We start from the raw sequence: 14,767 nt of genomic DNA on the forward strand, positions 1-14,767 counted from the left end.
CAAATGGGCGGTGTAGATTTCTCGAAAAACAGGGAGTGGACCTCACATCAAATAGTACGCGCACACGCAACGCTGCTCCTACCGTGTACGAGGCCAAGGGAAGCGGTTAAACTTCGTTTGACCACAAGAAAACGTGAAACGGAAGTTCTCCTTTCTGTTTTTGGTTCGCTGCGTAAAGACAACAGGGGTTGTGCTGAAGACGTTGGTGAGCCACCTTCCCGACTCCATTTGAAAGATCTAGACCTTTCATCTGGTGCGGGAGACACAATAATCAAATCTAGTCCTCTTTTCGCTACCGGAATAGATCAGAAAGGTAGGAAAAGAAATCTCCCGCAGATGGAGATTTCAGCGACCGTCCGCTGGGATGAATCTGAGGACCCATCACCTTTCGTAAGGATGATTGAGACCGTCCACCATGCCACTGGGATGATTTTGATCAGATCCCAAGGTTTTTCACCTTCGATCAGGTCACATCTTCACCTGTAAGATGCGTCGATAGGAGCTGGGGTGAATTTAACTCCACGTTGTAAAATGGGCTGCAGATGGAGATTCAGGCTGATCAAGGCCGTTCAAACCTTAGCAGGGAGGGACCGACCACTCCCAAGAAGGCTGATTGGGAGGTTTAGTCGGTATGAGTACAGATTTCAGTTGTGGCGCAAGTTCCTTTCCAGAAATCATTGCGCAAAAGAAACGCAGTGCGTAACAGATTGCGAGCTCTCGCAGAGCGTTCTGAAAGGTGCGTTGCACCTTATAAAAGACCTAGCCGACCACAGCAAAAGGGCATCAGCCATGGAAGGAAAAAGGAAAGCAAGAGAGAGAAAGCGTGGAGACATCATCGCCGGAGTTTTTTCCCTTTTTCTTATTCTATTATGTTTGTTTTCCTAAGAAATTTTAGTTTAATCATGATTATTATCAGCTAAACCTCTTAGCTTGGGCTAAGAGGTGAAGCTTGTAGCATGATGGGTTATTTTATAGGGCGTTGATTCATGTTAATGAACCCTCTTTGATTCTAGTTTGATTATAAGATATACTTTCAGTTTTTAATGATTGGTTGTAACTTAAATTACAACGAATCTGCGATAGCTTTGAGTATGTTCTTTTCATTATTATGATTATGAACTTAAGAAACTCTGTTGTTCACTATCATCTCGTGGACAATGTTTATAACTCTTTTAGATTGGTTGTGGATTGGTTAAATTCTATTGTTTTCTTTATCTCATGGGTATGGTTTTGTGATTGAATCAATTCTAATTCTCGTACTTATCTTTTACTGAAAACTAGATTAAAGGAAGTTCCGATTTGAATTTTAATGATATATATTTCAATTGGATGAAAATAGGATTCTAAATTCAGTTGTGTTTATGAATCAAGCATAAATCTTCATGATCTTTACAAGTGAATCCTTGTTACCCTAGTTTCCCACTTTTACATTTTATAAGTTTTAATTACATAATTTACAATTATTCTCTTAAATTTTTCCGATGTAGATTACATCTCATTCTAGTTCTAGTTCTGATTATTTTCAAAATACGTAAAAGGTTTAGTCTTTGTGGATTCGACCTCGATTTTACTGAAATTATTACTACATTGTGACCTTACACTTGGGGTTCTGAACACCCACCCCCTCACTTATGCCCAAGTGTGTATGTCGTTCTAGTGCTACACATTGAAATACACAAACCGAGCATCTTATCATTTATTTCTCTAATTTTTTCAGGTAAAAATATTAATTAATTATAAACGATAATTTTTATCCCACTCTTTTTGACGTGAGACTACAGAAAACAAATCTTTTTATTTGAAAATTTTAAAATTGGTTTAGGTGGGAAATGAAAATTTCAAAAACATTTAATTTTAAAACCAAAATTAACATTTTATTTTAAAACCAGAATTTCAACAATCGCAGGAAAGAAAATGGCCGCTATGGCCGTCGGCTGGAGAAGAGAGCGAATTTTAGAACCCTCTTAACGAAGCCACAGCCGCACAAAGGGGTTTTTAAACCCTAACCCTTACACAGCCCCTACCCTCTCTTCCAAGACCAACTACCGCCGGAGTTTCCGGCCCGTAATGGCGGTTTAAGCTCCACTTCCGGAAATAATGGTAGCTATTTCTATCGGCCGAAAGAGAAAGCAGATTCCAAAAAAAAAAAAACCCTTGACGTAAACCATCGCCGCCCGGCCTCCGATCGAAAGCCGACTTCCAGCGAGATTTCCGGCGATTCACGGTGATCTTTACCTGCTGCTACGATGGAAGGCAGCGGCCATGGAGTCCAGAGGTCATCGCTGCCGATGAAGGGGGTCCTGGATCCCAAGCCAGAAAACAGAGACGAGGGAGACAGAGAAGCTGGAAGTAATCGAAAACCCGCGGACCATCTCCGGCAACGGCATGAGGTGCGTTTTTATTTTTTATTTTTTTGAACTCGCAGCTGCCACAATCTTCTACAAGTGATGGTTGTCCAAGCACTCCTCTCCCTTTAATCCACTGTAAGCGAACCAGAGGCTGCCGACCATAGACGCCTCTGGCTATGGGTCTGATGGGCGGCCGACTATGGGGATCTGAATGCCGGATTTGCCACTGGTGGCCATGGCAGCCGGTAGTGTTTTAAACTAATGGGTTATGGAAAACCCTATTCAAGCTTGCATGTTGGCAACAATGCTGGATGCCAACTCTCGACGATGAGATCAATGGCCCAGATCTGAGTCTGGATATCCACGAATGGACGGTACAGATCTAGGCCCTAAAAGATCCACAAGATGAATTTCACTGGAGGATTTGCCATAGCTGATGCAGACTGCTCTATACCAACTGTAAACTATAAATTGCAGAATTGAAATGGATCGAGCTATGCATCGAGTATGGAGATTAGATAGAATAAATAAAAGGCATACCTGATTGGGAAGAGATTGCTGAAGGCTAATACCGGGATCTACCGCACCTTACACCTTTAGAGAAGCACCGAGACGGGAAGAAAAGGCTTCAGAACACGTGTAGGTTTGGCGACCAAGCTGTGTTTTATAGTCATTGAGGGTGAAGAGTTTGAAACCCATTGAAACTCCTCTCCCTTAGGCTCCACACGAATTTAGCATTCCTAGTCCCACTTGAATATTGCGTGTGTAACATAAGTTGTAGCATACCACCCTATGCATAAATTTAATAATCACAACTTTAGTGGGTTCCCTCGGTATCCCCAATCATTATATCCAACCCTTAGGGAGATCCAAACTGTTGATCAATAAGGCCCACCTTATAGAAATTCTTACATCACATTCACAACATTACATAACTTTGCATACGTAGTGTTGTATACATAGCACTCTGACTTAGCACTCGATCCATTCAAACGTATGGTCTGTGGCTTGCCGAGATAGTCGGACCCCGCCCATCAGAAATTTGAACCAATTGGTTATCTCGCTTTGGCAAGTGGGAGAATTAATGTAGATTTATCCAACCTTGGCTACATCTTGCCATAGGCGATGCATCTAACACGACATCACACACACTTTGCATCACTAGTACGCAAGAACCAATTCTGATCCTTAATAGTTCGTTTGATCTTGTGAAGTAAAGATCACATGTTTGTACAAGCATAGTGGGTCCCTAACACCTTCTCTGTCTGCAATTGTGGTCCCTTACTCAGAATCTTCAGTCGTAGGGCAATGAGTCATTTTAGGGATCCTTCAAATTCTCACTCCTAACGTTTTTATGGGGTCTAGCTGATTGTGGGAATAGAGTAATTGGCCAGTGCTGACTCCAATCAAATATAAGACCCCCCTTACACTCAACGAAAAGCCTTTCAAAAGGCACACGTGAGTGCGATCCGCTCGCGATCCAATGTCCACAATGGGTTAGTTGGATCTCTGCCTGCATTTCTACTCCTGCTTTCTCCATCATTATCAATGGGGAGATCTTTGGGTTCTTTAATTGTAATTGAGGGTTGCGCCAGGGAGACCCCCTTTCTTCATTTCTCTTTGCGATCGTCATGGAAATGTTCTCAGCTCTCATCAACAAATGTTGCGAAAATGATCTCATCGCCTCACCTTTCTATAGAGGTGACCTGACCATTTATCATATGCTATTTGTTGATGACCTCATGCTGTTTTCTAGAGCTGGCCCGTTGACAGCTATGAATCTGAAGTGCATATTCAATGAATTTAGTAGTCATTTGGGTCTTGCTATAATTGTTAGCAAGAACGTGATTATCTTCTCTAGATGCTGCCAGTCGAAAGAAATCATTGAAGTTATCTCGAATATGGAGGAAGGCAGTCTCCCCATAATATACATTGGCCTTCCCATTTTTTTCCTCCCGTCCCCGCATTCGAGATTGCGAGCCACTCCTTGATAAGTTGAACAAGTAGCTAAGTGGATGGAAAACAACTCTTCTATCTTTTGTTGGCAAACTAAAATTGATTCGCTCAACTCTTTCTTCATTTCATATTTTCTGGTTCCATGCCTTTTTGCTTCCAAATACTTGCTATAATGTTCTTGAAAGCGCATCCGAATTTTTCTCTGGGGCAGTTCAAAGGTCCATTCAGTCAGTTGGACCCAAATTTGTAAGCCAAAGAGTGAAGGCGGGCTTGGAATTATTTCATTAAAAACATCCACTAAAGCCTTCCTAATCAAACATCTTTGAAAATTATCCAAAAGGAGGACAACCTTTTGTACAGATGGGTTAAAAGTAAATGCCTAAGAGGGAAATCAATTTGGGAGATCGGCATCCATGCCTCAGCGTCAGCCTCTTGGGCATGGCACAATATTTGGAGTGTTTGCCCCATTGCTAGGTAACATACTTATAGGATATGGTAGATTCACCAACTTCTAGCATGACCCGTGGCTTGATGACTTTAGTTTGCTTAATCGTTTCGATAAAAAACCCATCTATGACCTTGGCATGCGTCCAGACATAAGGGTTAACACTTTCATTTCCAATAATGAATGGTCTGTCCCTCCTACTTTAGCTGAACTTGTGGAAATTTTTAGTAAATTAGAGGATATCTTGCTTATGCCTCTTGAGGATGAGGTTATATTGGACCCTTTGTTCCAAAGCGCATCTCTCTCTAGCCACTGCTATTGAAGCCGTTAGGATGAGATCCCCTCTTGTGCCTTGGGCTGACTTTGTTTGGTTCAAAGGAAACGTCCCAAAGCAATCTTTCATGGATTAGATGGCTTTTCTCGACATATTAAAGACTACGTAAGGACATGATGCTCAAATTTGGAAGTATCACGGATGCTGCCTATGGCTTTTGCCTTTGCACTATAGAGAGATTATAAACCTCTTAATTTTTGAGTGCCCTTTCAGCTCCTGGATTTGGGAGCAAGTTCACGTAAAAATGAGCTGCCCCCCCTTAACTTGAGTCTTTTCTTTTTCCAATTTGTCCAATCTTTGGTGGAAAACTCCGGGGATCCAGTTGGCTCTCTAATTAGTAGGCTCTGTTTCCCCTCTTTGGTTTGACATATTTGGAAAGAACGAAATAACTGCACTTTCAATAGTGAGGCCCTTCCAAAGGAGCACTTCTTTAGATTGATCTTGGAAGATGTTATATTTAGAACTATATTTGTGCTTGGGCCTTCCATTGTAGCCCAAGCTTTAGGGCCTATTTTAGCATCTTGGGACCTCCCTTCCACTTACTGTCCAATCCATATGCCCTCTACTGTAAGAATTGAAAGAATGTTGCATCCTTACTTGTGCTGATATAAGCCCTGTTATGGTTGGTTTTCTTTGCTTCTCACATTCCTTGAGAGTTACATGGGATGCAGTTTCTATCGCGGATCACCGATAGCCTGGAGACAAATGCCCGCGTCTTACTTGTTTTGGTCTTGCCAGGTTCTGTAGCTTTGCTGTTGGAAGCTTCTCCCTCAAAGTCTAGAATGAAGAATCTGTTGCTATGCTTGCTCGTTTGGATACATCTTCATGGTCCATGAGCTTATATGTGCGCTCAGGGGCCTATTACTTAAGCCACTTTGAACTGCGTGCTTACATCATCCTAAGATGTCGTTGATCTCTTATAGTTAGGATGGTTGACATTATGCTTGGCCGGACACCTCATATTGTTTCCTATGCGGAGTTCATTCGATACTTGCCATCTAGCACATTTGCTTAGCCTCAGGAGCTCCTCCCATCTCTTCCTTTTGCTTGTGCCTCCTGTCTTTCCTCTAGCCTAGGTGGTGAGGTCTCCCTTGATCTTTGATCTAGGGGTGGATCTCTTTTCTTTGGCCCGGGGTGTGGGTTTTTTTTTAAAAACTCATTTTCCCCCCCTTGGCGCCAAGTGTAGGTTTCCTCTCTTCAGTTTTACACGAGCTGAGCTAGTTTAAAAAGCCTCGCTCAACTCGACTCGATTTAGCTTGGATCACCTCGGCCCGAAAGGGGGATTCAGGATGGGGCGAGGCCTGTTTGACTCAGCTCGTTAAAAAACAAGCCGAGGTCGAGCAACAGGTAGCTCGGCTCGACTTAGCTCCTCGACTCAAACCTCGACTCGGCTCGCTCTATATATATTTAATATGTGAAAATTTTGCCCGCACATGTCTTGCGCGCCATTTGCGCTCGTTTGCAAAGAGCCGTTGGATTGAAAGGATTAAGGACGGCTCAGATCACCTCCTGCTCCGGCGAGAGATGCGAGTAGAGCTCGCCTCCTCACACACACACACACACACACACACTCGCTCAAGTTCGAAACCCTCTCTCTCTCTCTCTCAGTGTAAAAAATCCCTCCCAATCTCCTTCTTGAAACCCGTCCTCAAACGGCCACCTTTATTTGTTTGAAGGAGGTTAATTATTCATATTCTGTTGTTATTGGTAGTGTTGGATTGATTACACTTTTAAATTACTGGTTTAACGTTTGTTATATTTTGTTAAACATATGTTTCTAAAATATTGATTGGGTTGAATGGATTACACATTTGGATTTTACTGTTCTTTAAATTACATGTACCTTTCATATCTTGTTTTTTGGCTTTTAGCTGTTACTAAAGATAGGCGGCTCAACTCGCCTGGACTCGATCAACTTGCTCGCCGCAACTCGATCCAAGCTTGACTCGGCTCAAACCATCGGGCTGAGGTGAGTTAGCGTGTTAAGCTCGAAGGCTGAGCTGAGCTGAGCTCGAGCTGTGGTTAGAGTGGGGCCGAGCTGAGCTCGACTCAACTTGGCTCGATGTACAACTTCTTGTATTCGTCAACTTTTGCCTTTATCTTAAAAAAATAAAATAAAATTCCACATCCCTCACACTCGTCCCACTCACGCGTGGATTCATTTCATTTTCCTTGCCTGCCAAAAACCAACGCTGCGAACTCTAGCTTCTTTCATTTCTCCTTTCGCTCGGAACAAAGGAGAAGCCAGAAAATCAACCGACATTCTTCGCTGAAATCTAGGGTTTTTGGCTCTTCAATCTCCCATCTCCTCTTTCCTTTGGATCTCTCTCTCTCTCTCTCTCTCTCTCTCTCTCTCTCTCTCATGTCTCCTGCAAAACGGAAGAATCTCCAATCCGTTGTTGAAATGCCTAATCTTCCTCGTCAGGCCCCAGCAATCTCAACCGCCTGCAAAAATCCACAGTTAATTCTCTAATCCTGAAATCTCTGTCATTACCCCCTGTGGAATTCGAGACTGCTTTCGCATTAGGATTTTGATAAATTATAGGGTTTTGTAATATCATTGGACTGTGTTATTCTTGATGACTTCAGTGGAGAATATGATCAGGCAAGAGATTCCAAAGTTTATGGCAGGAAGAGGAATTATATGATCATCCACCCATTAATACGCAGGCAGAGTATAGTCTGGGGGTTTGTAGTTTGTGCTAGTTCGCCGCAATTTTCAGTGATCTAGACCAATGGTCTGTTGGACTGGCAGTTTATAGATCACGTGCTGAAGATCTCCCATATTTGAAGTTCTTGGCCACTAACCTTGGCCATTTTCATTTTCAGTTGGTTGCCGGCCGTTGCTGTATTTTTCATTTTTGCATTCTATTTGGAGGCCACGAATCAAAGGGAAAGTGGTTTCAATGGGTGGTGCCAATAGACCAGTGATAAAAGCTGAGTATGCTGTGTGTGTCACTTGGTCGAGGTTGAGATAGTTCCTCTGATATGAATGTGAAGAGAAGAAAAGTTGCATGTTCGCGTCGGTACCTGTTCATTTGTTTTGGTTGGGAATCTTGATAGAGCAAGAACCACACTTTGAATTTGCAAAGGGGTTCCCATCCATATGTATGGATGGGTGGTAGACGTTGGTACACAATCTTCCATGTACCAATAGGAATACCGAAGGTGGGCTCTATATCTAAGATGATATGTCAAAAAAAAGAAAAAGAAAGACGCAATAGTCAAAGGTTATTGCCAAAGGAGAATGGTAAAATTATATGGGGGTAAATCTAGAGAATCAGCACCCAAAATCATAAAAAATAACAACCTCGACAACCAAAATCAGCAAATTTTTGATAAAATTTTGGATGACTTTGGCTAGATATCTGTGGCTTGCACTGATTGCCTGTTTGCACATGATGCCAGATGTCAGTTCTATGCAGTTTAGATTAACTTGGTTTTTGGGAGGCATGCCACATGGTCATCACTTTGCTGTAATCGTAGTTCTCTTCTGCATTTCAAGCTTCAGTTTATGAATAAGTTATATTGTTTAAAAACATTTTATTGTTTTTCTAAAGCCTACATGTCTCGTCTTAAAATTGTGTGTGTGTGTGTGTGTGTGTGTGTGTGTGTGTGTGTTTTCATTTTTCATTTTCCAGAATCTTGATTCTTGTGGAAGATATTCCATGCCTAGATTTACAATTATGAATTGAAGTTCCTGTTATGTCTGATACCTTTATTATTGTTGTTCATTTTCATAAGTTTATTTCCATAACCAACTTCTACGTTGTCTTTTATATAATTATTCTAAATTTGCAGGCCTTAACAGCACCCCTTTTGAAACGTTTGTATTGCCTACTGTTGCAAATGTCTTTGGATTCATCATTCTATCAATGCAACTATGGAGATGCATTTTCTATGGCTACCTGGAACTGCTGGTTTGCTGTAAAAATAATGTTCAGAGATATTACTAATCTTTCTGATGCACTTTTCAAAGAACTGCTTGGACAGTATGAACAGTTATTGATGGGCTCTGATCCCTCAACAATTGCATCTAAACAAGCCGGTCAGCATTCGGATGCCTTCATCCCTCTGGAAGAATTCCCTTTACTGTTAAGATGTTGCATGGTTATTTTGCAGTTTCTAGAGTTTGATCAAAGTCTTGTTTTGGAGAAATGTGGAGTTCTCGTCACAATTCTTAAAAGAATATGTTCTTCAGATTTAAGGTTGCACGTTCCTTGTCACAAGATGCAAAAAGGAAAAAGTATCATTAACTTCAGAAGTTCAGTTTCTCATGAATACATGTATGCTCCTGATGGTTCCATTAGTTCTACTTTGGAGGTACTGGATGGTTCCATGTGTTTAGCTGAACCTGGTTCTCGATCTCCCTTTTTGTGCTCAATACTTGAGGTAACTTCAAGATTCCAACTTTACATATTTAGTAAGTCATTTTTTCAAACGTATGTATCAAAGATGCAAGCTTCATTATGTGGCATTTGATTCATGGGCTGAAATTTTGCGTTAACGAATGTATGTGTCTGGTCAATTTGTGGGTTTGTGAGCACCACTTATTTCAGACTCATGCATGGGTTCACCAGTCTCACCTTTTTGAAAATAACAAAAGGTTATCCTTCCATTACTCACCTCACATCTTTGCTGCTAGCCACTCCAAGTCTCCAACCTTTGAGCTGATTCTCTGAATGCTTGTCATCTCCTTCTGCAAAGCCATATTGATGTGAAGAACATGATCCTCTGTAAGGCTTTAATAGGAAGCCACCAACTAGTTTGCTACAACAATGTGACTGAAGCTGAAGCCAAGATATTTTACAATATTATGGAGGGCTATTGGACGTGATGGAAATGATGGAGAGCCAAGATATTTAATACTCTCATTGCAAATGATGGAAAACAGTTTTCCTTTTCTGTTCACATGGAGTACAACGATCAAGCAGTGGAAGGCTTTTCTTGGTCAGAAGTCTTTTCTTAGTCAGCCACTTACTGGAAAATACTTGGTTTCTAACTGCAAGTCATGCAAAAACCACTAATCTTGGTGCCGTAATTGGTGGCACCTTCCGCAAACAGTCTACTGGTGATACCAAAATCCATCTTATAGTCGATAAAAAATCTAGAAGAAAACATGGATGGCGACGTCTTCATCAAAGAAGCTACATCTGCACTAATCCTGGTAAAAGGCAAACTGGTGCGTCACACATTCTTTTTTGAAAGACAACGGATTTTATTAGCAAAAAAAAAAAGAAAAAAAAATGAAAGAAAGAAAGAAAGAAAGAAGAAGAAGAAGAAGAAGAAGAAGAAAAGAAAACAAACAAAAGAAAAAGAAAAAAAAAAGGAAGAGCATACCAAACCGGAACAACCGAGGGATGGCATGGCATAGGAAATAGTTATAGAGACACAAAAGATGCAAACTTGAAAGTTGAAACACAAGCAGCCACCAAGGAGAACAAATTTGATAACATTTAGCGTTTTAAGTGTCAACGATATCCGTTGATATATCCCACGATATATCTTGTTTCCCACCTGTGCAATACAAAACACACAAATAGTGGGATATATCCCACATGTTCGATCCGGTGAACATTTTCGGTTTTTTATCCTTTCCCCCCTATAAATCATGTTAAATCAGTGTCAAATTGTTACAAATCCATGAATTTTCATGTTTTGTGGAGCTTCGATTTCGAATGTTTGGAGATGGGCCGAGTTGTAGAAAATTGAAAAAATTCAAAATTTCCTAATTTCTTGCAAGCCGGTTTCGATCTTTGTGTCAAAACATAAAATCAAGCAGATAAGTAACTTGATCTAGTGATTCTTCTTTTGCTTTTGAATATATTGTGTTTCCACACGTCTTCTTAAATTTATAAATTATATGAATATACTTTGAACATACTTACATCAATGCAGTTAGACAGTGCATAGATTAGGACCCCATACAAACAAAACTTATTATATGCACTTGTTTTTTGTAATGTATTGATTTATAAGTGTGTATTGATGTCTTTTTTAACATTCACTGAAGTTCCATTGAAAAATTTGTCCAATTTCTCAATGTTTCCCCATGTTTCCAACAATAACGATACATTACACGATACAACCAATATATCCCATGCGATAATTGATACGTATCCGTATCCCAAGGGTGCGATACGTAATGCGATACCGATATTTTGAACACTGATAGCATTTCAAATTAATGAATTCCAACCCTCATAAGTGTAGATAAGGAACAAGGTGTCCCGTATCTGTTACGATACAGCCGTATCGGCCGATACGTAACGGTAACGGCCTACACCGTTACGTGATACGGGGTTGAAACGGGCAAACCACCCCCCCCCCCCCCCCAAAACCGATTTTGTGACCGTAACGGGCGTTACGGGCCTTGAAAAATAGAAAAAAAAAAGGAAAAAAAAAACTTACATTTTTTCTTTCTTTTCTTCTTCTTCTTCTTCCTCTTCCTCTTCTTCTTCTTCTCGGGCAGCTGCGGCCCTGCTGCAGTTGTGGTGGCCTGCTTCTTCTTCTTCTTCCCCTCTCTCTCTCTCTCTCTCTCTCTCTCTCTCTCTTCTTTCCCTCTTTTTTCTTTTCGGTTTCCCTCTCTCCCTTCTTTTTTTTTTTTTTTATTCACAGGTGTACCACACACCAGCTAGTTGCTGGAGGTACGTGTCATGCTAAGATGAGCGCTGACACTCCTCGAGCTCCGAGTTGTACGAAAGGTTCGAAGGAGATCAAAGGTACGTGGGCTCCACAATAATGTATTTATTATATCACCGTTCATCTATTTTCAGAGATCATTTTAGAGCACTACCAAAAAAATGAATTATATCTAAAGATTGTTTGGACCACACCAAAAATAGCAGCGGAGATAATGATTTTCACCGTTAAACAATTCGTAGGGCCCACCGTAACGTTTATTTTCCATCCAATCTATTCATGCCTTAAGACGAGCTCGTCAAATGAATGGACGGTTTAGATATAACACATACCTCGTGATCAGACCTGAGTGGGCCCCACCGTGATGTATATATTTTATCCATGTCGTCCCTCCATTTTGCCACGTCATTTTAGGTTAGGATCCAAAAAATTAGTAATATCCAAATCTCAGGTGGACCACACCATAGGAAACAGTGATTATAGAATGCTCACCATTAAAAATTTCTTAGGGTCCAATGTAATGTTTATTTCTAATCTAACATATTAATTGGGTCACACTGACGTGGATGAAGGGAAAACACACATGTCAGCTTGATCTAAAACTTTTGTAGCCCCCCAATAAATTTTTAATGGTGAACGTTTAATTATTGTTGTTTCTTATGGTGCAGTCCACCTGAGCTTTGGATGTGCCTCATTTTTGGGCTCATCCCCTAAAATTATTTGGCAAAATGGATGGACGGTGTGGATATAACACATTCATCATGGGTGGGGCCCAAAAAACTTTGACACGTGTGCTACACTTCACAATCCGAGTCCCGCCTAATTCGGGCCCTTAAAAAATTGTACACGAGACACATATTAACTTAAAATTTACCGATTAAATTATAGACTACAATTGCGAACTCACAATGCCAAAATCAAATTGTTTGAATAGTTTTAATGGTTAATTTGTGGACTTTTATTTTTTAAAATAGGGCCTTTTGATTTTTTTTTTTTTTTTCATGATTCACTATCCAATAAATGCCCACCAATTCATAAGTAGGATAATGGCAATAAATTGCATGAATTTGAGGCTAATTTGGGGCATAGATTGGTCCTTCAAGTCAGCCCCAAATTGGCAACGCCATCTACCTTAATTTAATTTCATTTTTTTTTAAAGAACTATTGGGAGAAATGATATCAAATTGTTAAGTATATAAATTAGATATTTAGAAAATTAAATATATGAATTTTGTAGTCAAATTCAGGTTACCTGGTTCGAAAATTAATCAGACAGTCTGATACAACTTCTCACCAAAGAGTGGACCGTTACACCACCATAAACATGTTCCAATTTATAAATGAATGCATATTTGGAATATTTAGAATATTCCGGATTTAATCCATATTTTTTCATATTTTTTTGGCAAAAAAAAAAAAATGCACCGTTACGGGCCGTTACGCCCATGTATCGCCATTACACCCCCATATCTGTATCGGTATCGGAGGGCACCGTTACGCCAACTGATACCGATACAGGATACCTTGATAAGGAAATCCCTCAAAACTTGGGCGATAGCATGGCATGGGAAATAGTTATGGAGTTATTCATATAACTTATTGGTCAAAACTTTTTACCTTCAAATAATCTTTGATTCTCTCTTTCCAAATACCCTATATAATTGCAATTGGCACCAACTTCTGTTCCATGTAATACTTCCTTGGGTCCTTCCCATCCTGTAAAAAAAATTAGAAATGGCGCTATTAAGACAACAGTGAATGCCAAAGAGAGTAAAGTAGTGGTTCCGAAACAGCCCTTTCCGCCTTTCAATGGAGAAAAGGATGGTTCCCCCATCCTTCACTCTCCCTTCGCATAATGCACTTGCTAGGGTTAGCGACCCCGCCTTTTGTAGATATCAACGCTTAGGATTTTACTGGCCATGACGATCCAAATGAAAGCTTGAACTCTAGGTGGCTGAATTCTCCTCACCTTTAGCAACTAGTGAGATTGTACCATTTTGCTTGGAGATCACACTAAAGAAGATTTGATGGAAAGCTTGCCACTCGTCGATGAATCCAAACCTTCATGTTTGTGGTTGAAAGATTGATGCGAACCTTGTAGTTGGACGTATGATTAGACTTGGAGAAAGATTCAATCTCCTCCTTGCAAAGATCTCTCCTTAGCATCACATTTCAAACCGCCAGTCTCCTCTCGTGGTCTATATTTATCTATATGAAGAATGAATCATGTAAGGGGATTCTTATTTGTACAAATGATACTTCAAACTTGTAACGCGTATGAAGAAATTAACGATACTTCTTTACATTTTGAGTTGTTCTGCTGGATCGGTTGCTCAAGATCTTTGGTATCCACTCGGACCCAATGAAAAATTTAGATCACGTCTTATGGATTATTGAGAATGATTTTGATCTAGTTCATGACCTATTAGAAGTAAAAGGTGCGCTGGTGGGATCCTCATGGATAGAAACATATCGTAGGCAGTTTGATAATGATAGAGTGACATTGCTTCTTCAGTTCGAACCAAGGAATCAGTTAGATATGGTGCAAAATGGATATAGCCCTTTGAAATTGCCACATCTTGATTGATGTTGGAGTAGATTAGCATAATTTGGATAGTGTCGAATATCTTCTAGATATTCATACAACTTTTGTGTACATAGGTATCTCTATTGTGTATAAATATAATTCCATCTCATTGAATAAAGTATGCCGACCCCAATTATTCAAGATAAAGCTTAGATGATGATGATGGGTGAATAAAATACACATTACAGTTTCTGCAATCTAGTTTCTTGTGATTAACATGGTATTAGAGCCATGATTTGGTCTTAATTTTGACCATCCATAGCACGCATTACCTTGCCGCCGGCCAGACCATGTCCACTATAGTCTTGATCCATTGTTCGAATCCTCGATACAACACTTGTTCTTAGCCTCACACAATTTTTGCCTAACCTCATATCTAGTGCCCGATCTGCAATTCAATGCCGTTTCTTCTTTGTTGCCTACCGCTACCACTCTAACTGGATCTGAAACCGACC

General features: G+C 40.4%; 1 protein-coding gene across 1 annotated transcript in view; it reads left to right on the top strand.

Annotated features, from left to right (window-relative positions):
* Positions 1-1,852: 1,852 nt before the first annotated feature.
* Positions 1,853-14,767, top strand: part of LOC131226270 (uncharacterized) — a 36,318-nt gene continuing 23,403 nt past the window's right edge. The window contains exons 1-2 of the mRNA XM_058222064.1: positions 1,853-2,390; positions 8,885-9,475. Of these exons, the coding sequence (XP_058078047.1) occupies positions 2,247-2,390; positions 8,885-9,475 (735 nt within the window). The 5' untranslated portion in view covers positions 1,853-2,246. The remainder of the gene's footprint in view (positions 2,391-8,884; positions 9,476-14,767) is intronic.

Source organism: Magnolia sinica, chromosome 14 (genome assembly GCF_029962835.1).
Source record: "Magnolia sinica isolate HGM2019 chromosome 14, MsV1, whole genome shotgun sequence".
Lineage (NCBI taxonomy): Eukaryota > Viridiplantae > Streptophyta > Magnoliopsida > Magnoliales > Magnoliaceae > Magnolia > Magnolia sinica.